The 25603-nt window shown below is 36.3% G+C and overlaps 1 protein-coding gene across 1 annotated transcript; it reads left to right on the top strand.

The window, feature by feature from the left end:
• Window positions 1–15234: 15234 nt before the first annotated feature.
• On the top strand, window positions 15235–21053 carry LOC115423194 (uncharacterized). Its single transcript, XM_030139943.1, has 6 exons — window positions 15235–15240; window positions 19041–19161; window positions 19584–19598; window positions 19745–19873; window positions 20231–20245; window positions 20398–21053. The coding sequence occupies exons 1-6, from the start codon at window positions 15238–15240 to the stop codon at window positions 20796–20798; spliced, it is 684 nt and encodes a 227-aa protein (XP_029995803.1). The 5' UTR covers window positions 15235–15237; the 3' UTR covers window positions 20799–21053.
• Window positions 21054–25603: the final 4550 nt, after the last annotated feature.

A 25603-nucleotide genomic window follows, 5' to 3' on the forward strand; every position in this document is an offset into this window, starting at 1 on the left:
ACACACCCCAATACAAAAATGTTCATAGTGTTATTTTACTGTAAAATATAGTCATACTGCTAGTTCAGGATATATCTACAATCCCTGTTGAATAATTTGAATTGCTTGTAGCTGGTTGATATTGATAAGACATAATACAATAATAATAATAAAAAAATAAAAATAAAAATAAAAATAAAAATAAAAATAAAAATAAAAATAAAAATAAAAATAAAAATAAAATAATAATAATAATAATAATAATAATAATAATAATAATAATAATAATAATAGTGTGCTTCAACATACTAACCACAAGTAGCATTTTATTCCATATTTATATTACAGAGTAGGCTACCATCACCCCAAAAGAAGCAAGAATACTGTCTTCCAAAACTGACTACATTCTCCTCAGTAGATGACATGAAATATTAGTCATATTTGTATAGACCACTGATTTATCAGTATTCTCTATTAATAGACAACAGTACTTGTACATAACTGTAAAATAACTACTTTTGTCACAATCTGAGGTGGCTCGGGCATCTGTTTCGGATGCCTCCTGAACGCCTCCCTGGGGAGGTGTTCCGGGCATGTCCCACCGGGAGGAGACCTCGGGGAAGACCCAGGACACGTTGGAGAGACTATGTCTCTCGGCTGGCCTGGGAACGCCTCGGGGTCCCCCTGGAAGAGCTGGAGGAGGTGTCTAGGGAGAGGGAAGTCTGGGCATCCCTGCTTAGACTGTTACCCCGTGACCCGGCCCCGGATAAGCGGAAGACAATGGATGGATGGATGGAGTAGGCTACCAATACATAATATGTAATTATATCTACATATGAATTGTATGTGATTATATATAAATCATAACAAAATACCTGTGTTAGTCTAGTGGGGTGACTGAACACCCCAGAAGGCCAAAGCGACATCTAACTCCAAGGACAACCGAGCCATAACTGCGCCACACTACATGTGATACACTCTTGTTGAGTTAGAAGAGTACTAGGAGGGAGAAAAAGAAATAAGTTACCAACTAGAAATTACAAACACTAAAGCCTCTTTGTGCATGTGTGTGTCTGGGGATTCACACAAAATCCAGAAAGAGCTGACTGCTGCAGTTTGGCATATTTATGTATTTTTGGTCAAGGAAGACAATAGCAAAAACGGCAAGTTGATAGGACCAATATTTTGGGAGATAATAATTTTGGAATACAATAGCCTTACAATCACGTGGCTATGACCAGAATGCTTTGGCGGTGACTGCTGGACAAATGCAGTACACCATGCACAAATACACAGCATAAAAACTACCACTTCAATGCACTACTTTTTTAACCCTTAAATATTTAGAAATCATTTTTCTCGTGACTTACAACTGAATTTTTCTGTACATTGAACCTTCCCTATGTGATTTTTCACCATATTGGTTTATTCCAATATTATCCTCTGTATTTTGCATCTAGTGTAACTTTAATGTACTGCATCATTTACTGATCATGTAGATGTTCATAAAAGCTCAGAGTAAATTCAAGGTTATATTAAAACAGAGAAAACTGAAGAAAACTGACTTTTTTTTTGTTCAAAGTGACTTTTTTTTCTACATATCGAGTCACAGAAAAGCATAATACAATCACTGTTTTTTGGTGTTTTTTTTTTTTAACCCAAACCCATGCCCATTCCCACCCTGTTGCACCAAAAAAAAGATAATTGACAACAACAATAATAATAATAATAATAATAATAATAATAATAATAATAATAATAATAAAAATAATAAATTAATAAATAAATAAGGAACACAGATATTAGTCACAGACTCGTATTAATAAGACTACTGTGGAATAAGTGAAGGATCTACCTCTTTTATGTGATTCAGAACAGGTTGCCAGGCACTGAAAAACTTATTGGCACATCCTCTTATAGAATATCTGATTTTTTCCAATGTTAAATTATGTAAAAGATCCAGAAACCAAGATGTAATGTTGGAGGTTGTTTATCTTTCCATTTTAATAGTTAGTCTACGAGCTAGAAGAGTAGTGAACGCAATTCGATTTTTGGATTTTTGGTTAAAATGAAAAGGATGTGATGTAATGCCAAATATTGCAATTGTTGCCTCAGGTTCAATATGAGACTCTGTTACATCAGAAAGAAATTTAAATATAGACTGCCAAAAGTTTTTTAGCTTTGAACAAAACCAGAACATATGAAACAGTGTGGCCGGTTCAGCTTCACAACGATCCCAAGAAGGATTCAGAAAACTGACTTTTTCAGCAAAATATATCATTGACTGACATAAAAACAAGCCTCTACAACCACCGTCATTTATTGAACTACATGGGTTTTTTACTGGTGAATCAATGTTATACAAAATGACTGTTTCCATGTACACTATGGAGCCTCTGAACGTCCACATGGGTCATATGAATTATTTCAATATATTGATAGGTCTAATCGTTCAAAAGTTATTAATCACTTTAGATCATATGGTTTTGGTTGGAGGTAACTGTTTCAGGGTTAACAATTCAAAGATTTTCAATGCGGTCTTTTGCTTTTATTCATTAAATCAGCTGTTGGATTTTTCATCTGAATGGTTAAACAGTAAAAGTCATTCTTAAAGCTCTGACTCTGAAATCACTAACACTCACAGCCAGTGCATCCATCAGGTTTGTCTGACTTAATGCACATTCTCTGATTTACACTTATTTTTGTAAAACTCTAATCATAGTTCACTGCTTTTACACTCACTTTTAATGATACATTTCCAGTAAAATGGCTGCCTTGTATCATTATGTATTAAGCTTTATGGTCACACACAAAAAAATACAAAATTTGTCTTTTCTTGCTCTATTTTTTAGGTACATTTGTTGTTTATTTCCAATTTTGAATAGTTTTTGCTGTTTCAAATATGGTTTCTAATTCACTAAGCTGACACAAAACATCAGTTTTTCAAGGTGTTCTAAGAGTAAATCGATAATTCTTTGCTTTCGCTAGATATTTTACTAGTTTATGTGAGGTTTTGTGGTTACTATGTGGAGTTTTGCAAAATTTACAGATAGTTTTAAAGATCATGGATAGGAGTTAAGAAAAAAAAAAAGTCCTGCAGCAACTAAACATTCCAAATAAGAGACAGAGCTGCAGAGGAACATTTAGCTAATACCAGATGTTTTCTTTCATTGATGTCGAAAAAGAAATAAAAATATATAATAAGTTCATCATTTTTAAAATGTCTGTACTATTTTAACAGTGACATTAACAGTGGATAAAAGTGTTATTGTAAATTCAGATTTTTTCTACCCCTAACCCTAGACTTAAGATGTACCAACTTTCATTCATCAAGCTTTCATTTACCTTCTTCTTAATTTACAACCGCCAACGTGGTCACTGATCAGATGTAGCAAATTTTACAAAACATGTCCACATAATATAAAATCCAGAGATTAATTCTATTATCTTAAAATAAATAACTTAATTTAATATCAAAAACCAAAAACAGTACTGAAAGATGGCTGAGGATATCACCATAACAGCAGCATTTGTGTATATATAGAAAACTGTTAATCAAAACCATAACATAAACATATTGACTTTTATGCTCAGACTGATTGTTCTCTGAGGGTAAACAGGGCTTGTGTAACAGCATGTAATTTAGAGATGATTTGTTTTTACAGTAAATCAATATAAACAGTAACCTGCCAATACCTTTCAACCTGAGGGTGAAAATGGATTTTCTCTTTTAAACATCTGCTTTGTGCTGTTTTCTTGAAATACTGTTGTAATCTATTGAAGGAAACACTCTGAGGAATCTTACAAAAGGATTTAAGACAAAGAACTAAGTCAATTTTTTCCCCTTATTGGCAAATAGATTCAACAAATGTGACCTTCCAGCTGTTTGACAGACATGTTTTGATGTGACTATAGGAGAAAAGACCTCACATGTGACCTTACTTAAATGATACAAAAGCCAACGGGTTACACACATTAGTACACAAACACAAAGGTCTGTCTCAGTGTGTGAGTTACTGCCTCCATCTACAGGACACGCAACAGAATGCAACCTCATTCTTAAGAAAATGGTCACCTACTGTGAAATGTTCTCTGCAGACATGACCCAAAGTGTTTTCACAGTATAAGGATGCTTTTCAGTGTCATAATAAATACTGGTAATATCACATTTTAAAGGTGATCAGGCTGTGCTCCGACTTCAAGGTGGACATATAAAAATTCTTAGTTTCTGTGTTTGGGGATGAGTCATAACTTAAGTAGACTCAACTGAAAGTGTAGGCTTGATGTGATCAAATGAATAGATGCAACTGAACCTGATAAGGCTTTGAGGAGAAAAACACACATTACATGTACTGTTTTCCCTTTCTGTTCATTACAACCTCACAACTCTCCAGTCCAGAGTTACAAATGAAGCTGAACAAACAAAACGTGAAATATGTTATATTTGTCATATCTAATCTATAATCTGTATAATATGAAAGAATGAACTTTATTTCAAACATAACTAGGAACAAAATACATACGTGAACGAAAGGCAAAGAGAAACCACAAATTCAAACAGATTATTCCAGAATATCAAAGGTAATAAGCCAGTGTTTTTCAACCTTGGGGTCGGTACCCCATATGGGGTCACCTGAAATTTCTAGTAATTGATGAAAAAACAAAAAATGTATTGATAAAAAATATATGGTGAGTTGACATAGACAATCCCAATACATAAAAGACATAACAAACTCTGAAGCTGAAACTGAAGCACTGTGGTTCTCTTTATCTGTCAAATGTTCATTGTGGTCAGTTTCAGATGCTGCAGCTCTTTCATGATTCATAGTTTGAGTTATTGTTTGTTCAGTATTAATTGTCAGCCTTGTAAATCCAAGCTGGACTGACTGTACATATCCTGACCAAGGAAAATAAAATTCTCACTGTCTCATTATGCAGTAATCTACATCTGGCTTTTCTGCCTCCTTCCATAATAATATACATTATATAGACTAAATGTGTCTAAAATTAATGTTTATTTGCAACATACTATAGCAAACTATTACATGATCAAAAATAAATTAATTTTAGCAAAAAAAAAAAAAAAAAATTCTCTGTTTTGAATGTCTGGGATCACCAGAACTTTGTGATGTTAAAATGGGGTCACAAGTTAAAAAAGGTTGGGAACCACTGCAATAAGCCAACCAAAAAAAAAAAAAAAAAAAAACACAATATACAACTACCTCATTGTGGCTCCTCAACAACACTTTTTGTCTGAAATTGAGTTAGAAAAAGCTGAGTTTATGTTGTCCTACCACAGTTTTACATACAGTCCATTAAAAAAAGAACAGATCAGCGCTAAGTTACTGATGAAAAAGAGCTCAGGTTATAATACACCATAGAAAACAACGTTACAAAACAATATAGCTGTATTTCCTTCTTCAAACACTGACATTACCATCCTGGGTTAAAATGCTGTCCCTCATCCTTATATTTCCTCAAAAATTTTATTTTATATATTCCTTCAAATTGCTGTATGTTTTTACTTTGCTTTAATTCATCTGTTACACTGTTCCATAATTTAACCCCTGTGATTGAAACAATACAGAATAAATAAAAGACAAGTCAGATTAAACTTTATCATTGCATTCTTTCTTCATTAAACATTTACATACTTTTATAGCTGTTTCTCATTTGGGAAGTTAAGTACTACTAAAACATGTGTCTTTATTTCAGTTAACACGGTTCATTACACTGAAACTGTGAGGTACATGTTCTACCAAGTGAGACATTTTTAAGAAGTAGATTCACTCCCTCTTGTAGCCTTTACATCTTTAAATTATGTATTATATGTTATATATCATGTATATATAATGTTTATGTTTATGCATTTGGCAGACACTTTTTTCCAAAGCGACTTACAGGGGAAAACCAATCAAATCACTCAATCAATCAAATTTTATTTATATAGCGCCAGATCACAAAAAGTTATCTCATGACACTTTATATATAGAGTTGGTCAAAACCAGACTCTAAGCCAATTTACAGAAACCCAACAGAATCCTCCAGGAGCAAACACTTGTGACTGGTGACAGTGGCGAGGAAAAACTTCCCTTTAACAGGAGAAACATGGAGCAGACCCAGACTCCTGAAGGATGGCCGTCTGCCTTGACCAGCTGGGGTTAAAGAGAGAGGGTAAAGAAAGAGAAAAAGAGGAGAGCGATAGAGATAGAGGACTGGGGGAGAGGGGGAGACACATGGAGGCAGTTGAGGATAAGTAAGTGATGATGATGAGGGCAGGGAAGAGGCAGGACCACCGCAGCAGGTCCAGAGATAATCCTGGAAGAATCTGTGGTTATCCTGGGAAAAACCTTATTAGAATATTTAAAATGGAATGTTTGAAAGTGCTAGGATAGGAGGTGCTCTCGGAAGAGCTGGGTCTTCAGGAGCTTCTTGACGATAGGCAGGGATGCCTCTGTTCTTGTAGCACTTGGTAGAGCGTTCCACCAACTTGAAACGACCCATGAAAAGAGCCTGGATTGTCTTTTACAAGGTCTGGGGACCACCAGACAATGTAATGAGTGAATCATTGTGAAAGTTACCTTAGGATGAACTTTTGCTTTCTTTAATCTAGTACTTAGCTGAGTTACTGGTTGACAGATTATATGTAATGCTTTAAGATCAATTACTGATAACCAAATTGTAAATGAGGTGACTAACAACGTTTGACAGTTCTGTGATCACGTCCCAATGTATTTGCAATTTCAAGTGTGCTGCATCCCTCTGAAATTATTTATGTATTTATTTATTTACAATTTTTTGGCTTTTCAGAGGCAGTCAAATCCCTTTTTCAGCCCATTTTGCCTGAGGAAAATAATCTGCCTATAATTATGGACACCTTGATATAGGGAGTTGATCTCCTAAGGCCATACCCTCCCTCATTACACAAATGCATATCACCTGATATGCTAAAATCCAATAGGCACTGAAGTTTATAAAGCTTGGAGTTGGAAAATATGCATAAAAATGATGATATGGTCAAAATACTCACTGGCCTAATAATAGTGCACAGTGTAAACAATGAAAACAAACTTTTCTAAAGTGACTAAAGGGGTGGGGTTTTGGGATCACAGAAAAAAGCTTAATTTCAGTTTCAACTTTACTAAACCAACAAACCTCAAGTTGTCCTTGGGCTTTTGAAAATACTGAAGCCAGTGGTCACGCCTTTAATAAAACATTTCAGAATTTCCTGGACCTTAAACATTTCCTTATCAGTAGTGCTCATTTGTTTGACTCAGTCTAAAGGTTTATGGACCAGATCCTTTGTCAGGTCTTTAATTTGTCATTCAAGTTAATGATTAACTTCAGTATCATTATGACAGTAAGGTAATATACATATTTAGTTTCAGTTTGTGGAAAGCCTTGAACACAGGCTCTACACTACTTTCACTTATTTTCCATGGTGGTTCATGAACTGACCACATTTCCACATATATCTTCTGTCAAGTCAATACATTCAGGTGAGAATTCTTTAAAATATTATTCTATTTGGTCAGATGGTGTATGATGTCAGTGCAGATGATTTTTTATTTAGTCTTGCTGCTTCATTCAGAGGAATTTGCCACTACATTTTATTTTCATTTAACTTTATTTTTATATACCAAAAAATATCCTTATAAGAGCGTCCTGAACAATGGCAGCAGCACATTTTACAGGCTTAAGACATAGAAACAAATATGCAAAGGTCACATCAACAACATTCTGAAAATGATCTTGACTGGAAGATATTTACCCCACCCCCTAAAGGGGAGGCAAGGGGTATTGTTTATGGTTGGGTTTAACTGTTAACACTCTAGCAACAAAACTACTGGTTGAATTCATACCAAATTGGGTTTATAGATTGCCAGTGACCCAAAATAGATTTGATTACATTTTGGGAAAAGTTCAAATTTTTTATGAATTTTTAAAATACGGTATTTTTTTTTTTCTCCCATTTACTTATTAGGGGTGACATTTCAACTGTCTATAAAAACACAAATTTTGCTTCAATTTACTTTTAATTTGACACATATATAGAGGCAGTTGATATGCTGACATAGCACACGCATAAACATGATGACATCAGCTGCATCCATGCCAAAATGAGCAACAACACATGTGAGGGGCGGAGTTTGTTGTGCTTGACACCACTTATTTTTTTATTTGGGGGATTTGGTTGGTTGTTATTGACTTTTGTTGCTTTAGTTTTTCAGGGAAAGCCTTGATTTACAAGAAACTGAAAATGAAAGGATGAAAAAATACATGACAGAAATGATTTATAGAAACCACTGATTATTAAAGTATGTTGGCCCTGAAGGGCAGACCACAACAACAAATCGCAAACCACACAAGGAAAAAACACTCACAAGAAAAAGAAAATACCACGAACAAGAAAAAGGTCCTATCGGAAAAGGTACCTGCAGTGACCAGGATCTGGATGCTGATTGGACAGATTTAAATATAAACTTCTGGGTTTCCCACTTATCAGAAAAACAGTCCAATCAGCATCTAGATCCTGGTCACCACATACCTACTTTTTCCAGTAGGACCTTTTTCTTGTTTGTGTGATTTTCTTTTTCTTGTGTGCTTTATTAAATTGCCATATTAAAGGCCTCATAATGTACACAACCATTTTATTATAGGACATCATGAACAATTAAACTTTTTCCTGACATACTGTACTGTTTTATTTTAAGGTGCATTGTTCACGATAATTTGTTTTTGTACATTCTCATGTTTACTTCTGTTAATGCAATTATTTTGCTTAGTATTCAGTAACTGTATTAACTCAACATCTTTGTCTTTCCTCCCTTTTCTATTAACAGAGATCTTCAAATTAGTAACATGCTTTAAAGAATAACTTTAACCATTTCTAGGATCTATTTTTTTACTTTAAGGGGACATTGTTAGACCACTCCCATATGTTTCTCTCTAGGAGCATGTCTTGATGGCGGGAATCTTTATGAAAACGACCCCTGAGTGTGTGTTTCTTTCAGAGTGAAATATCTGGTCTGAAGATGTCTACTAGTAGAAGTACAGGTAAGTTGCACAATGTACTTCCATACTCATTGAAGTGCATGTATTTACATAGACAGTCAGACCCATAAGTATTTGGACAGTGACAGTCTGTACACCAACCACCAGAGTGGATCTGAAATGAAACAATCAAGATGTGACTGAAATGTGGACTTTCAGCTTTAATTCATGAGTTCAACAAAAAAACAAAAAAAAACAAACATTAACCATTTAGAAATGACAACCATTTTAAGCAAAGTCCCTCCATGTTCAGAGCTGAGATAAAAAAAAAAGACAACAGAAATTTGTGTGACTGAACAAAAACACTTATGGATCTGATCATACATTTAAATCAGGGTCTATTTTATTACATAAAACATTTTCAGTTAAACAAAACTCCCCTTGAACACCAACATCTGCTAAATGTTCTATGTTTTTTCTTTTCAGACATTAAAGTATATGGTAAGTGCAGTAATTAATTTTTTCAGGGACTGTTTGCATTTTAACTGCTCTTATTCTTATGTTCTATTTTAGGTTGTTTAAATTTTATTTCTTTTATTTCTAAATGAAAATATTTTCTTTCACATTTTGCTGTAATGGTTTTAATGTTATATGTAAATCTATGATTTTGTTTTTTACACATGAAGACTTATAAAATGTGTGATAAATACACAATCCACACAATTTACCTTTCTCAATCATGTCTAAAATCCTTTTTTCTATATAAAGGGCAAATAAGCGCAGATCATGAGGGATTAATAGAGATGACTGACACCTTCGAAAATTTAATTCAGGAAAATACCTGGTTTATCCTGATAAAATGCAAAATATGGAGGATAGTATTATAATAAATGCCGATAAACTAATTCGGAAAGATTAGATATAGAGAAAATTCCATTTGGGAAATGCCACAAAAGTAGCACTGGGTCTCTATGGGTTAAACTGAGATGTAAAATTGATATCTTTACTGAAAATTGGTTAAAATGACTCACCTATGTTTCAACTGTAAGGCCTGATACTGCATAATAACGTGCCCCTATGGAGGGCATATCCTCAAACTTTATCACAAAGAAGAAAATTAATATGGACCAATCAGACAATACTACCGAGTCCTTTAATTAACGACCAAGAAAATGAAGCCAATCTCCAGGCTGGTTGTTTCCTCTAAGTTTGTTCCAAAGACCAATCAATCAATCAAACAAATTTTATTTATATAGCACCAAATCATTACAAAAGTTACCTCATGACACTGTACATACAGAGCCGGTCGAAACCAGACTCTCAAGACAAACTTCTGATCCTGATGAACTGGACTGTATTTTTTTATATTATTTATTGTACATTTTAGTCTTTGTCAGACAGTAACAGTAGAAATTATAAATGTACATAAAGACACTAGAGGTATGATATACACTATATAGTCTGGGACTGGACCTGAGGACTCACTGCTCAGGATATTTGTGTCCATGTTGATAATGAAAATGCACAAACTCGAAGTTACTCTCACACACACACACTGAGTTTTTCACGCACACATACACACACAGTTACACACTCACAATTAAGGTGAAGACACACCATCTTTCTTCTTCCACAAGAAGCCCTAGAGCTGACAAGTGCAGAACGTAAAAAAAGGCATCAATATATCAAGCTCTGACTTCGAGAGGAGCTAAAACCCAGACTCCCTGGACAATGCCTTTTTCCAATTGGAGAAGCCTGGCTGCGATATAAAGGCAGAGTCTGGTGCATTAGGCAAGGAAAAATGTCTACATGCGAAGCAGTAAGAAGAGTCTTGGAGGATAGAGTATTCTAGCCAGGAATTGTCTCTGTACCAGGAGCTATGGAATGAGCTCTTCCTTGTTCCATGCTGAGTTCTAGGGAATTGTGTCAGACACAGCTGAACAGGACCCTCGTCACTGGCTCTTGAAACATCTGAAATACAAATAAAATGGTCACGGAAACACAATTAAGGGATCCAGAAGATTATCAGACTAGCAGGTTTCAGGTAAGTAGACCTACCACTGGGTCCTCTTGGAGGAGCAAAAGCAGAGTTGGACGCAACTGGCTCTGGGTCGGGCTCTTCTGGCTCACCGTCAGAAGCAGAAGCCTCTGTGTCCTCCCTCGATGGAACTACATTGTCCAATAAAAATGCAACCACAAGTTAAAAAAGTAACACATGTTATTAGTAACCAACATTTCAAAATATCTCAAACTAAACTTAATTACTGAACTGAGCATGTGACTGATTCTGTAGCTGCTCTGAACTGGTGATGATGGGCTGGCTTGTGCCTGACATTCTCTCTCCTCCTGACTAGTCCCAGGATGGGAGCTGCAGGGACTGCTGATTCCTGAGCTGCCTTCTATCTGCCTGTCTGCCTTATCCTGGTCTGCGTTGCTTCTTCTAACAAAGAAGTCATTAATTCTCTCTCTCTGCCTTTTCATTCTCAACTGACCCTATGAAAAAAATAAGCCAGTCCTGTTACTCTTAACATCACTTACAATTACACAATGTTATTAAATCTCCACTTCCAACCTAAAACTACTATTCCCTAACTATTTCCCAGTTTTGGGATCAATAAAGTATATCTACCTATCGATCAATTGAGCGTCAGGGAAAATAGACCACAGTCCTGCACGGGTCCATTTTTCCAAACCCGCCTGTACCCGCACCCCGACCCGTGATTAAACACATTGTCTACACAGTAACTGACTTTTAAGGGCTTTATTTTTGGCTAAAACGCACGCCATCAATAAATCTCTAATATGTGCTGCTCAATGCCGTCTGTGGGTGGATGTAAACAGAGGTGCTCACTTCAAAATAAAACAATGTGGATTAACCACTGTGCAATTAGATGATCATTAATCCATCCATCCATTTTCTTCCGCTTATCCGGGGCCAGATCCCGGGGGCAACAGTCTAATCAGGGATGCCCAGACTTCCCTCTTCCCAGACCCTCCTCTAGCTCCTCTGGGGAGATCCCAAGGCGTTCCCAGGCCGTCATTAAATCATCATTAACCCTTTCATGCATAGTGGTCACTACAGTGGACATTTATTCTACAGTTGCTCTCTTGTATATTCATGGATTTTATTGTTTTAGTTCCTTATCTGCCAACACAGTGTACAGTTATACATCATCCCATGTACTGACATTCATAGCATTGCTGTAACTATGCTGTTCTTGATAAACTTAATCCGCAGGAACATGTTTGAGTGTAAATCAATTCCTTGTTATTGTTATGAGACTGCAATTAACAGGTTTTTTTTTTTTTTAAACAAGTTTTTTTTTTTTTTTTTTGCATATTATCTCCATAAAGCGAGTAATAACTAATATTAGAGTATGTTAAAATGTGACAAAACATCAGATTAACGGCAATAAAAAAAATGTATTTCATAGTTTTCACACATTATATCAGTAATTACATGTTTCTTTGCTTCAAAAATCAAACTCATGGTGTCCAGCTGAGTGGATATTTTTGCAATTCCATGAAAAATAGGTTCATAAAAAAATTCAATTGCTGTGTTTGTTTTCATGCCTAAAGAGGAATAAAAACACTCAGGAAAATAAATCTTGATTAAGTTTCTCAAAATTCATGCATGAAAGGGTTAAATGTCCTGCAAATATTTTCATCCATGAATCTCATTGTTTCACTTCCTTGCCCGCTACTCGTCCGCATTTCGTTTAATTTTACCTGTGCTCGTACTTGCGCAAATTCTAATTATTTACCCATCCCCATATGTTTTTTGCGGGTTACCCACCTGACCCTGTGCAGGACTCTGAAATAGACCACTGTAGATGTAAGTTTAATATTCAAACTTTTCAGCTAGTTGACAGGTTAGCTAGCATCTTCATGTTACATTTCATTTAAGCCAACAAAGCATGAAACAGCTAGCTGGCTGATCGTCTGCTGGTCTCATTCCTCTAAATCAGGGGTGTCAAACTCATTTTAGTTCAGGGGCCACATTCACCCCAGTATGATCTCAAGTGGGCCAGACCAGTAAAATAATACCAGTGAAAAAAGTAAAATTACATCATGATAATGTTTACATCTACATTGTGTCCTTAAAAATCTGAATAACGTGAACAACTTGAAATGTCTTAAAAACAAGTGCAGTTTTAACAATATTCTGCATCAAGTTTATCATTTACACGTGCATTACAGTTTACATTACAATTATAAATACAAATAATATTGATAGAATTGCATTTATTTTTCTCAAGACATTTCACATTGTTCATATTTCTTCAGGTTATTCACATTTTTTTGGTAAAAGGATAGTTTGTTAATGTAAACATTTTCATGTAATTTTACTTTTTTTTTTTTTTTACACTTAAAGAAAGATAAAAAATCTGCAGTTGTCTTTATTTATAGCTTAATATGACACCATTTTTCTGGTCTGACCCAACTGAGATCTAAGTGGTTTATATGTGTATGTATGGAACCTGAAATAAAATGATTTTTATACTATTGATTGTTAATATCTTGAGTGTAATTTTTGCATTTCACAAATTCATCCTACGGGGCAGATTGGACCCTTTGGCAGGCCGGATTTGGCCCCCGGGCTGCATGTTTGACACCTGTGCTCTAAATTCATTGGAGAAACACAAAAATATAAACAGCAACCCGAATTAACCCTCCGGTATCCTGTCCAGCAAGGACCTTAGTAAGCACCAAGTGTGCCTTTTTGGCACACTTATGGAATAATGTCAATAAAATTTTCAGACAGTTTGTTTTTAATTCTTTTACACTTTTTTCTTTCATCAACTTGAGCCGTAAATAAAAATACCAAATACTCAATAATTGTCACATTTTTTTAACCCTTTAAATGCCGTGTTAGTAATGTGAACAAACCTTTTTTTTTTTTTGGATGCATAAAACACACACAATTTATTTATTTTTTTTTCAAAATACTACATAAAAATTGGATCACGTATTTATTTGATTTTTGCACCCTGGCATATGTCAATGATTAACTCCAACACTGGTTAATTTGTATTACTATTTTTGGCACTAGGGTCAAATGTTCAAAAATACTACCATCTGTCACCAAGTGTGCGTAAAACGCACACCTTTAAATCAAACTATTAAATATTATACATTAATTTATTTTTCTGCTCTAATTTGATTTTATTTTTTAAAATCAAGGTCAGTCCTAATCACATATATCAAATGGAAGAAATAGTGCGTTTTTGGCACACTTGGGAGACAGATGCTAGTCTTGTAATTTTCTTGCGTTTACAATGTGCAAATTTTAGTTGGTGGCCAGAATTTAAAGCTCATGCAAAAATGAACAACTTTTGAATTCTAACCTTGTTTAAATTGTGAAAAACAATATGAATTTTTTTAACACAAAGTGCAAATTGTGCCTTAAAGGCACACCTGGATACCAGAGGGTTAAATGCAGACGTTAATGTGGAACGGCATTAGGAAGCTGACGCTGGTCATCAGTAGGCGCCATGAAATGTAACATTAACGTTAGCTTGACACTCGTGGCTTGTAGCAAAACTGTCTGCTATCTGACCACAGAAGTGATTTTAAACAGTGACTCATTAGGAAACTACCGTGAAACTTTCTTTAGAATGAGGAGTTCACTGTCCACTTCTCCACCTCCTCCTCCTCTTCTTCTTACTTCGCTGATGCCCTGTTCAGGCTCAAATCTCCCTCTTCTTCTGTGGCGATTCTTCTTCTTCTCCTCCTAGTAAGGCAGATTTCAACTCTTTGTGGTACATAGCACCAACTACTGTACAGGAGGGACTTGGCGTCAAAACGTGCTGTGCTATGACATGTCAATCATCTGGGGTGGCACCTCGGGGGTCCAATCAGGTTCCAGTGGGGGGTCCAGCGCTAGCCCGGCCTCCCCTCTAGCTCCGCCTCTGATCACGAGATTGTTGCCGATACACAGCCTTGAATAACAGCAGCACAGGTTAATGGATGAAGTCTGTGGGAAACATACTGTCACTTTCTGTAACTATAATTTCCAAATTCCCAAAGGAAACATCACTGCTCGAATTATCCCTTCTTCTTCTGTCTTTTCTATTTTTGTTTCATGGTGCATTGCAGCGAGGTCATATACATATTTATTTTCAGTTTCATTTTCAGTTTCCTGAAAGTCTTAAATACCCGCACATGTCCGATCAGTTATTTTCCACTGTGGTTCATGAACTGATCGCATCTCCCCACACGTCTCCTGTCAAGCCAACACATTCAGGTGAGAACTTCTTCTATATGGTGAGATGGTGTATGATACCAGCACAGATGATTTATTTTATTTAGTTCTGCTTGATTCAGAAGAGTTTTTCACTACATTTTATTTAACTTTTTTTTTTTTTTTTTTTTTTTTTTTTTTTTTGCGGATTTGGTCGTTTATTATGGACTTTTGTTGTTAGTTTTAGTTTTTCAGGGAAAGCCTTGATTTACAAGAAATTGGAAAAAGGATGAAAGAATTAAAAAAACAATACACGACGTAAATGATTTATATACACCACTGATTATTAAAGGTCTTGTATTGTGCACAACTATTTTATTACGGGACATCAAGAACCACTAAACCAAAACAAAGAGGAATTTACCAGACATAATGTACTGTTTTATTTTATGGTGCATAGTTCGTTGTAGTTTGTTTTTGTACATTGTTCTTAGTTTATTTCTGTTAATAATATTATTTTGCTTATGTAGCATGTCGGTGTGCACCTTATTTGTGTGGTGATTGGTAAGAGAGCACAGCCTGTAAGTTTAATGGGTCTGCACGCGGTCAAACGAGTTGATTTAGGTGCGGTTGCAGCGTGTGGTATGACATACTTTCACTTCCCCGTTTATAAATGTGCCTACTCTGTTACGAAGCGGACCCTTTTGGACCATAGGGGCTTCTGTCAGGTGTGATGTGGACCCGACGTTAACTAATATGGAATTAGTGAATGTGAATGGCGGACACGAGTCAACTACTTGAATTGGTCCAACAGCGTTTAACGGGTTTGTTTCCTGCATCTGCGCGCTTTTTACTAAAGAATCCCACATAAGGCCATACACAGCAGCTTTACCTCTTTTTCCCAACTTTATTGAAAACATTTGAGTATACAATACATACATTTTTGAACAAACAGACAACAAGATGTCAAAAAGGAAAAAGCATTTGAACAAATAAGTTTAAGAAAATAATGCAGAGATTTAAAGACACAAAGCATAATAGACAAATCATAGTATAGCAGCTTGACCTGATTGTAGGGAAGGGGAGCCTGCTGACGCTGTTGTCAGGGGTGTAGGATTGCGTAGGGACGCTAGCGACACGTCCGTACCAATATTCATCCACTACTGTGTTGTTCCTGCATATACAACCGCTGTCCGTAGTGTTTAGTCAATGATTATGGCACACAAAGGGTTAATAGTCGGTCTCTGCTAGAAGACCCGCCTCTAACCTAATTATCACTCTCCGATTGGCTCTGCGGTTTTGCTATTGTACATGTGATTGGCCGTCCCCGCTGTTACTCCAGCTGCTTGTAAAAGCTACAGTTATCCGCTAGTTGGACAGGACAGGAAAAAAAAAAAGGAAAAAAAGTTGAACCGGTGTGGGAAAAAATACGGACCTTGTAAAATTTGGACCTATTTGGAATTTGCGCATGCGCGAGCGCAGCCTTACCGGATGTCAGGTTCAGCGACCCCTAACCCCAACCCTAACCCCTAACCCTAACCCCTAATCCTAACCCTAACCCTAACCCAAAAGCGCACAATTCTACTCGCAAGGTACTTATTTCATAAGCCTCGCTGAACCTGACATCCGGTAAGGCTGCGCTCGCGCATGCGCAAATTCCAAATAGGTCCATATTTTACAAGGTCCGTATTTTATGCCACACCGGACAGGAGGAAGTTCGTAACTCCAGTCACCTAGCGTAAGTTGTCAACATGTATACATTTGTTCTGTCTGGGTCTCGTCAGCTAGACGGATTTGAATATCAGAGGTGTCATTTACAGTTACATTCGTACATGTGTCTGTTTGCCTGCACGCGTGCGTGCGTATGCGTGTCCGTGGGTGTGGGCCGTTCGTGACTTAGGCTGATAACATGATTATTTCACATTAATTGTCTTAAAAACAAAGAAACAAGAGGGGAAAAAACAAACAACACCCCCCCCTGTAATTTCTCAGGTGAGCTCTCCTAGAACGGTGCTCCTGTATGTGATTGAGTGTGTGTGTGTGTGTGTGTGTGTGTGTGTGTGTTGTGTGTGTGTGTGTGTGTTGTAGATGAGAACTGGACCTGACGAATGTTGTGGAGAGTCAGACAAGGGAATTTAAAAACAGGCCTCCTTAGTTAGAGTGGAGAAACAGAAAGTTAACTAAATACTAGACAGCATTTAAAACTGACAGAAACAATTTAAATGTGCAAAGTTAATGCTATATTCAATCTAGTATAGTTCATTCATAAAATTGGTAATTAAAATGAAATTAATTCATTGTCATCTTAAAGGGCCATTAATTAAGACACCACGTACACCATTAAATGACTAACTAATAGGTTAGATATAGTCACATAATTGGAGCTATTGATAGACATATGAGAAATGCTTGACACAATTTCGATAGAATTCATTCGTCCATGTTTTGACAGATATAGCAGCCAATCATAATTAAGTAGCACTGAACCAATTACACTAGAGCCACATCAAGTTAGGTTGATGCACACAGCACAGACGTGGATCTATGTCAGAAGGTGTGAAAATTTCGTGTAAACTCCGGTGTAAATTTCACTGTCAGTTTATGCCAGTCATGGCAGTTGGGGACCACAACCCAACGTATATACCCCCGACATTGTTTGGTGAAGATGGTCTATTTTGTTTGTGTTCTCTTTTAAAACTTGAAAGCTTTTGCCTGCTGGTCAGACTTTTAGTTTAATTTTAAATATATGTACCTGTTTTATTTATCTGAAACAGTTTTATGTTCTTCAGCACATCTGTCATGCTCAACCTCTGACAGAAAATAAATCATATTTAAATCAAAAATAACCTTCTGACGTCTTCACAACTAACTTATGAGTACCAGAAAATTTAAGCCTGACAAAAATAGCTATTTTATTTATATTGTGATACATATCAATATTATCTGATATGAAAAAAATTATCATGATATGATTTTTTTTTTCATATCACCCAGCCCTACCCTCACGCCATACGTAGTATTCAGTAACTGTATTAACTCAGCATCGTTGTCTTTCCTCCCTTTTCTATTAACATAATTCTAATTGGTAATATGCTTTAAGGAATAACTTTTAAAAAATTACTAGGATCTATTTGTTACTCCCTCAGAGTTCAATCAAGGCTCAACATAGTTCTTGGGTTTTAACAGCTATTTATTTGGACAATCAAATCTTGAGCTTGCTCAACAGTGATGATGCCCAAACAATGCCGTCAGAACTAAAGAAAATAAAATATTAACGTATTAACTTAAATTAACTTACAAAAATATAAAGATTTGACACAAGATGACGAAATGAATGCCCATTAAACAAGATAAAGCACACATATAAAATAACAGGCTTAACTGGCTTCACGTAGCATTCACATGACTTATTAACAAAGAAAACTGACAAACTTTACCTCATTGGCCGCATAGACTCCAAAGGAATAAAACAGAGGGTTTCACAGTGCCTTCTTAAACGATATGTTTTAAATTTCTTAGCTCAGTTCTTATGAATTGTCCTTTTGCAGATCTTACAGGTAGAACACGTCGTGCATGATGGCCTCAAGTGGCTCATGGAGTGTACTAATAATCATATCCCCTGGGGGCAACTTGAACATGCGGAACAAACATTTTGGTTCCCCTCTTACCTCTATGTTTTTAAATCAAACAAATAAAATGTATTTTCTATGAATTTACTGCATTTTGTGAATTATTTTTTTATTGACTATTTGAATGAATTGTTGCTGTGAATGTGTTATGTTTTTAAATACTCTTGAAATTATGAACTGAATATATGAGTGATGCTTTGGACGGCAGCTATACTGTTTTTAACTTTAAGGGGACATTGTTCAACCACCCCTAGGTTTCTCTCCAGGAGCATGTCTTGATGGCGGGAATGTTTATGAAAACAACCCCTGATATTTATATCAGTGTGTGTTTCTTTCAGAGTGAAATATCTGTTCTGAAGATGGCTGTTGTAAGAGGTAAGCTGCACAATGTACTTCCACATTATACTCATTGAAGTGCATGTATTTACATAGACAGTTAGACCCATAAGTATTTGGACAGTGACAGTCTGTACACCAACCACCACAGTGGATCTGAAATGAAACAATCAAGATGTGACTGAAATGTGGACTTTCAGCTTTAATTTGTGAGTTCAACAAAAAAAATCATTAACCATTTAGAAATGACAACCATTTTAAGCACAGTCCCTCCATGTTCAGTCGAAAATTAAAAAAAAAAAGACAACAGAGAAATTTGTGTGACTGAACAAAAACACTTATGGATCTGATCATACATTTAAATCAGGTTCTATTTTATTACATGTAACATTTTCAGTTTTTAAACAAAATTTCACTTGAACACCAACATCTGCTAAATGTTCTACATTTTTTCTTTTCAGTCAGTGACGGATATGGTAAGTGCAGTAATTAATTTTTTCAAGGACTTTTTGCAATTTAAATGCTCTTATTCTTAAGCTCTATTTTAGCTTGTTTTAATTTTATTTCTTTTATTTCTAAATGAAAAACTTTTCTTTCACATTTGACACCTTCGACCTGCCAGGTGAAGTCAGTGCTAAGTTCATCTATTCTGAACAAGACGAAGAGGAAGTGGAATATGAGGATTACTCTGTCCAGTACCATTACAAAGGACGCAACGCCAGAGCTGGAGTGCTCCGTGCTTCAGCTGCAAGTGAGTGGTTTTCTGCAGAGGTTAAAGGGCCTAATGTCAGTGCAGGGGTCGAAGAATCTGATGCAGGTGTCAAAGTCTCTGTCCAGCTTTAATTCATGAGTTCAACAAAAAAAAAATCATTAACCATTTAGAAATGACAACCATTTTAAGCAAAGTCCCTCCATGTTCAGGGTCGGGATAAAAAAAAAAAAAAAAAGAGAGAACAGAGAAATTTGTGTGACTGAACAAAAACACTTATGGATCTGATCATACATTTAAATCAGGGTCTATTTTATTACATATAACATTTTCAGTTTTTAAACAAAATTTCACTTGAACACCAACATCTGCTAAATGTTCTACATTTTTTCTTTTCAGCCAATGACGCATATGGTAAGTGCAGTAATTAATTTTTTCAGGGACTGTTTGCATTTTAACTGCTCTTATTCTTATGCTGTATTTTAGCTTGTTTTAATTTTATTTCTTTCATTTCTAAACGAAAAACTTTTCTTTCACATTTGACACCTTTGACCGGCTTGGTAAAGTTGGTTTTGATGTCCTCTGTGCTGATGAAGACTCATTTGATGAAGATGAATTTGACAAAAACTCTGGGAGACGCCGTCGCAAAAAAGGAGGGCGCGTCAGAGCTGGAGTGCTCTCTGCTACAGCTGCATGTGACGGGTTTGCTGCACAGGTTAAAGGGCCTAATATCAGTGCAGGGGTCGAAGAATCTGATACAGGTGTCAAAGTCTATGCTGGTGCAGAACTTGCCAGTGCCTCAGCCTCTGCTGGTCCGGTGAAGGCTAAGGTTGGTCTGTCAGCAGAGACTGGTGTTGGTGTTGGTAAAGATGGGGTAGAGGCAAAGGTGCTGGGCACAGGCTTCTCCCTTGGTCGCAAATTTGGCATTTCTGTGTTTGGTAGTGGCTTTGAAATCGATTTGTGGTAGACAGAAACTTTGTGCTGCATATAATACCATCCTCGGATTGTACTGTGCCTTCACTTTCAATAATCAAACCTTTATTAACCTCCAACCTTGTAACCTCACAGAATTCTATCACTGTGAGCAGGCTGAACCTTTGCTGTCCTTCATAATAACACTGACTGATGTGCTTCTGTATTTGTACCTCATGCTGTGTAAAAGCTTGGCTATTGTCTAAAACTATATATGAGATTGTGATGACAATAAATGTAAGCCAATGCAGTCTCATGTCATTTATTCTGACGTTAAAAACAGTTCTAAATCATCCCAATGGCATGTGGCATTGGTGAGGTAAACCTACTTGGTCACATCTGAAGATATCAACACTGGTTTCAATACTTAATTGTTGAAAGCAACACACAAAATAAACTCTAATCTAACAAAAGGACACCCAAGCTAATACTAGTGCCAAAGCAAACCTGAATAACAGTAGGCATGTAAGAAAATATCAGTTCCGCAATATATCTACATATTTAATTTCACAACACTATCAATATTAAAAAGTACTGCGAGGTAATATATTTATTTTCAGATTTTTTTTCTTGAAAGTCTTAAATACCCGCCCATTTGATCCAGAGAAGTATATTGTGTATTTTGTATGCTTGTTATGCTTTTTAAACAATAATTAGGAACTTTTTGAGGATGGTGGGCCATGAAATCCAAGGAGATAAATGGACTGTAAAAACTGTTCACCACAACAAGCAGCAAGATGCCAGTAGCTGTGGGATTTAGGCGTTAAAGGTAAAGACTTTAATTCAGACTGTTTGTAGTATACAGTTTTTTTTTCCTTTATGTTAGCCAGTCATATGTAACTGAATGCCTAAAATGCCATTTTGCAGTTTGCAGAAGGGTTTCTCAACAATGGAGACGTCACAAGCATCCAGACACATCCTGCAGAGGTTTGAAAGGCTCGATGTGAAGCAGCATGTGCCCTCCTACAGGTTGGAGGTCTGTGAAAAGAAACATGAAACCATCACGGATGGGATAAATACGGACACCAAATTTCCCTCACAAGATCAAAATAGTGTATATAGTGTATATATCAAATAAAGTTGACTTGATTTGAATGTCATGTTTCTTCTGTTGTCCCATGTTCAATGTGTCGAGTATTACAAAGGTGAGGTGCATTACCTGTAGTAGGAGCTTTATTTGATAGAAGTCTAAATGAGCTACCTTTACCCATATTCATATGAATAGGTAAATATTGGTGTTTCTATAGTAGGAGCTTTATTTAATACAGGGTGGGGAAGCAAAATTTACAATATTTTGAGGCAGGGATTGAAAGACAGTGTATGATCAATTAGTTTATTGAAAGTCATGAGAATTTATTTGCCACAAGAAAATTTACATAATAGAAAATGTTTTTATTCTATGTGTCCTCCTTCTTTCTCAATAACTGCCTTCACACGCTTCCTGAAACTTGCGCAAGTGTTCCTCAAATATTCGGGTGACAACTTCTCCCATTCTTCTTTAATAGTATCTTCCAGACTTTCTCGTAATAGTTTTTGCTCATAGTCATTCTCTTCTTTACATTATAAACAGTCCTTTATGGACATTCCAACTATTTTGAAATCTCCTTTGGTGTGACGAGTGCATTCAGCAAATCACACACTCTTTGACGTTTGCTTTCCTGATTACTCATATGGGCAAAAGTTTCTGAAAAGGTATGGATAATAGTGTTAGGTATGATTATGACATCAATATATGTTGGTTTCAAAACAACTGACGTAGTGCCTGCTGAGAAAAAACAACTAAATGTTCATTGTAAATTTTGCTTCCCCACCCTGTAGAAGTTATAAGCCTGTCTAAATGAGCTAGCTTTACCCATATTCATATGAATAAGTAAATAAAGGTGTTTCTACAGTAGGAGCTTTATTTGACAGAAGTTATATTTTGTATTGCTTGTGTGTCTCTGCTGTGCTTGCTTTATATTCCAATGTGTGAAATGTTGTTTGGAGCACATGTACTTTGATTTTTCTTTATTAATATATTGTTTAATCTTCTTTCTGTATTTTTTTTATAGAACCACACACATACACACCCACATACATCCATATGTACCTATTGGAATAAATGACTCCTTAACCAACTCTCTGACTGGAGTTTTATCTTCAGTGACGTCCTATCTGATTTTAAACTGGCAGTCCAGAGTTCCATACTCTTTCACAATACCAGCACAGATGATTTTTTTTTTTTTTTATTTAGTCCTGCTTGATTCAGAAGAGTTTGTCACTACATTTTATTTAACTTTTTTTTTTTTTTGGGAGGATTTGGTTGTTTATTATGGACTTTTGCTGTTAGTTTTTCAGGGAAAGCCTTGATTTACAAGAAATTGAAAAAGGATGAAAGAATTAAAAAAAACAAAAAAACAAAAAACAATACACGACACAAATGATTTATAGACACCACTGATTATTTAAGGTCTTGGATTGTGTACAGCTATTTTATTACGGGACATCAAGAACCACTAAACTAAAACGAAGAGGAATTTACCTGACATAATGTACTGTTTTATTTTATGGTGCATTGTTCATTGTAGTTTGCTTTTGTACATTGTTCTTAGTTTTATTTCTGTTAATAAACTTATTTTGCTTATGTAGCATGTCGGTGTGCACCTTATTTGTGTGCTGATTGGCAGGTGGCACAGAGCACAGCCTATCGGGTCACTGGGTTTGTGCGCGCTCACATGACTTGATTTAGGTTCGGTTGAAGCGTATGGTCCAACCGCGTTTGTTTGCTGCATTGCTCTCTCTTTAGTAAAGAATCCCATATAAGGCCATACACAGCAGCTTTACCTTTTTTTTTTTTTCCCAAACTTTATTGAAAACATCTATGTGTGCGCGCGCGCGTGCGTTGTAGATGAGAACTGGACCTGACCAGTCCTGTGGAGAATCAGACGAGGTGTGTAAGAAAATATCAGTTCTGCAATATATCGAGATATTTCATTTCACAACACTGTATCAATATTAAAAAGTACTGCGAGGTAATATTACATATTTATTTTCAGTTCAGTTCTTGAAAGTCTTAAAACCCGCCATTTCCGATCAGTTATTTTCCACTGTGGTTCTCGAACTGATCACATCTCCTGTCGAGCCAATACACTCAGGTGAGAACTTCTTTAAGATATTATTCTATATGCTAGGATGGTGTATGATACCTGTCAGAAAGCCTATTTAATTTACCAGACTTTGATTTTGAAGTTGACGTGCGCTTTTCCTTAGCTCTGTCTTTTCCGCTGTTGGCAGATATCAGTGTGAGTAATGGCGAAGTGGTCTGTGTGTGTATGACCATCTAGAAGTAATTATGCCTTCATTTGTCTGTCTGTCTGTTATGGCTTTGCTCGGTTGGAAAGTCCGCCAAGGAGGTTATGTTTTTGTCGGTGTTTGTCTGTCTGTTCGTGGGCAAGATAACTCAAAATGTTACGGACGGATTTGGATGAAAATTTCCGCAAATGTTGATACTGGCACAAGGAACAAACGAGTAAAGTTTGGTGGTGATGGGGGAGGGGTGGGGGCACTAATCTGCCTTGGCGGAGGTCTGCGCTCTCCGAGTGCTTTTAGTTTGTATTTGTTTCCAGTGTTTCTGATGCTGGTTAGAGTGATTGAGTGTATTAAGATTATGTAGAATCGTTCACTGATTTCACTAGAATGTTAAATGGGCTTTAGTGAATGTTCGTCAGCTTAACTTGTTAATTTCAGTACGTTTATTTGTAAGAAGTGAGTTATATTCGGTCACACGACTTGATTTGGGTGCGGTTGCAGCATATGGTATGACATACTTTCACTTCCATGTTTATAAATGTGCCTACCCTGTTCTGAAGTGGACCCTTTTGGACCATAGGGGGGTTCTGTCAGGTGTGGTGTGGACCCGACGTTAACTAAAATGGAGGCAGTGAATGTTTATGGCGGACATGAGTCAGCTACTTGAGTTGGTCCAACAGAGTTTTATGGGTTTCTTTCCTTTATCTGCCCTCTCTGTACTAAAGAGTCCCATAAAAGGCCATATTTACCAGCTTTACCCAATGGTAGGGAAGGGGAGTCTGCTGACACTGTGTTCCTGCGGGAACTGCTATTGGAACAGGCCATGAGCACAGGAATTATGGCTAAATTTAGTAACTGATGTTTGGTTGAAATGAAGGAGGTGCAGCTGCTGCAGTGTGTGTGTTGTGTAGATAAGAACTGGATCTGACCAGTCTTGTGGAGAGTCAGACAAGGGAATTTAAAAACAGGCCTCCTCAGTTTGAGTGGAGAAACAGAAAGTTAACTAAATACTAGACAGCATTTAAAGCTGACAGAAACAACTTAAATGTACAAAGTTAATGCTATATTCAAATCTTAGTATAGTTCATTCATAAAACTGGTAATTAAAATGAAATTAATTCATTGTCATCTTAAAGGGCCATTAATTAAGACACCACGTACACCATTAAATGACTGATAGTTTAGATATAGTCACATAATTGGAGCTATTGATAGAAATATGAGAAATGCTCGACACAATTTCGATAGAATTCATTCGTCCATGTTTTGACAGACATAACAGCCAATCATAATTAAGTAGCACTGAACCAATTACACTAGAGCCGCATCAAGTTAGGTTGATGCACACAGCACAGGCGTGGATGTAGGTCAGTAGTTGTGAAAATTTCGTGTAAGCTCCGGTGTAAATTTCACTGTCGATTTATGCCAGTCATGGCAGTTACGGAACACCCCCACATATATACCCCCAATATTGTTTGGTGAAGATGGTCTATTTGTTTGTGTTCTCTTTTA

Source organism: Sphaeramia orbicularis, chromosome 7, assembly GCF_902148855.1.
Source record: "Sphaeramia orbicularis chromosome 7, fSphaOr1.1, whole genome shotgun sequence".
Lineage (NCBI taxonomy): Eukaryota > Metazoa > Chordata > Actinopteri > Kurtiformes > Apogonidae > Sphaeramia > Sphaeramia orbicularis.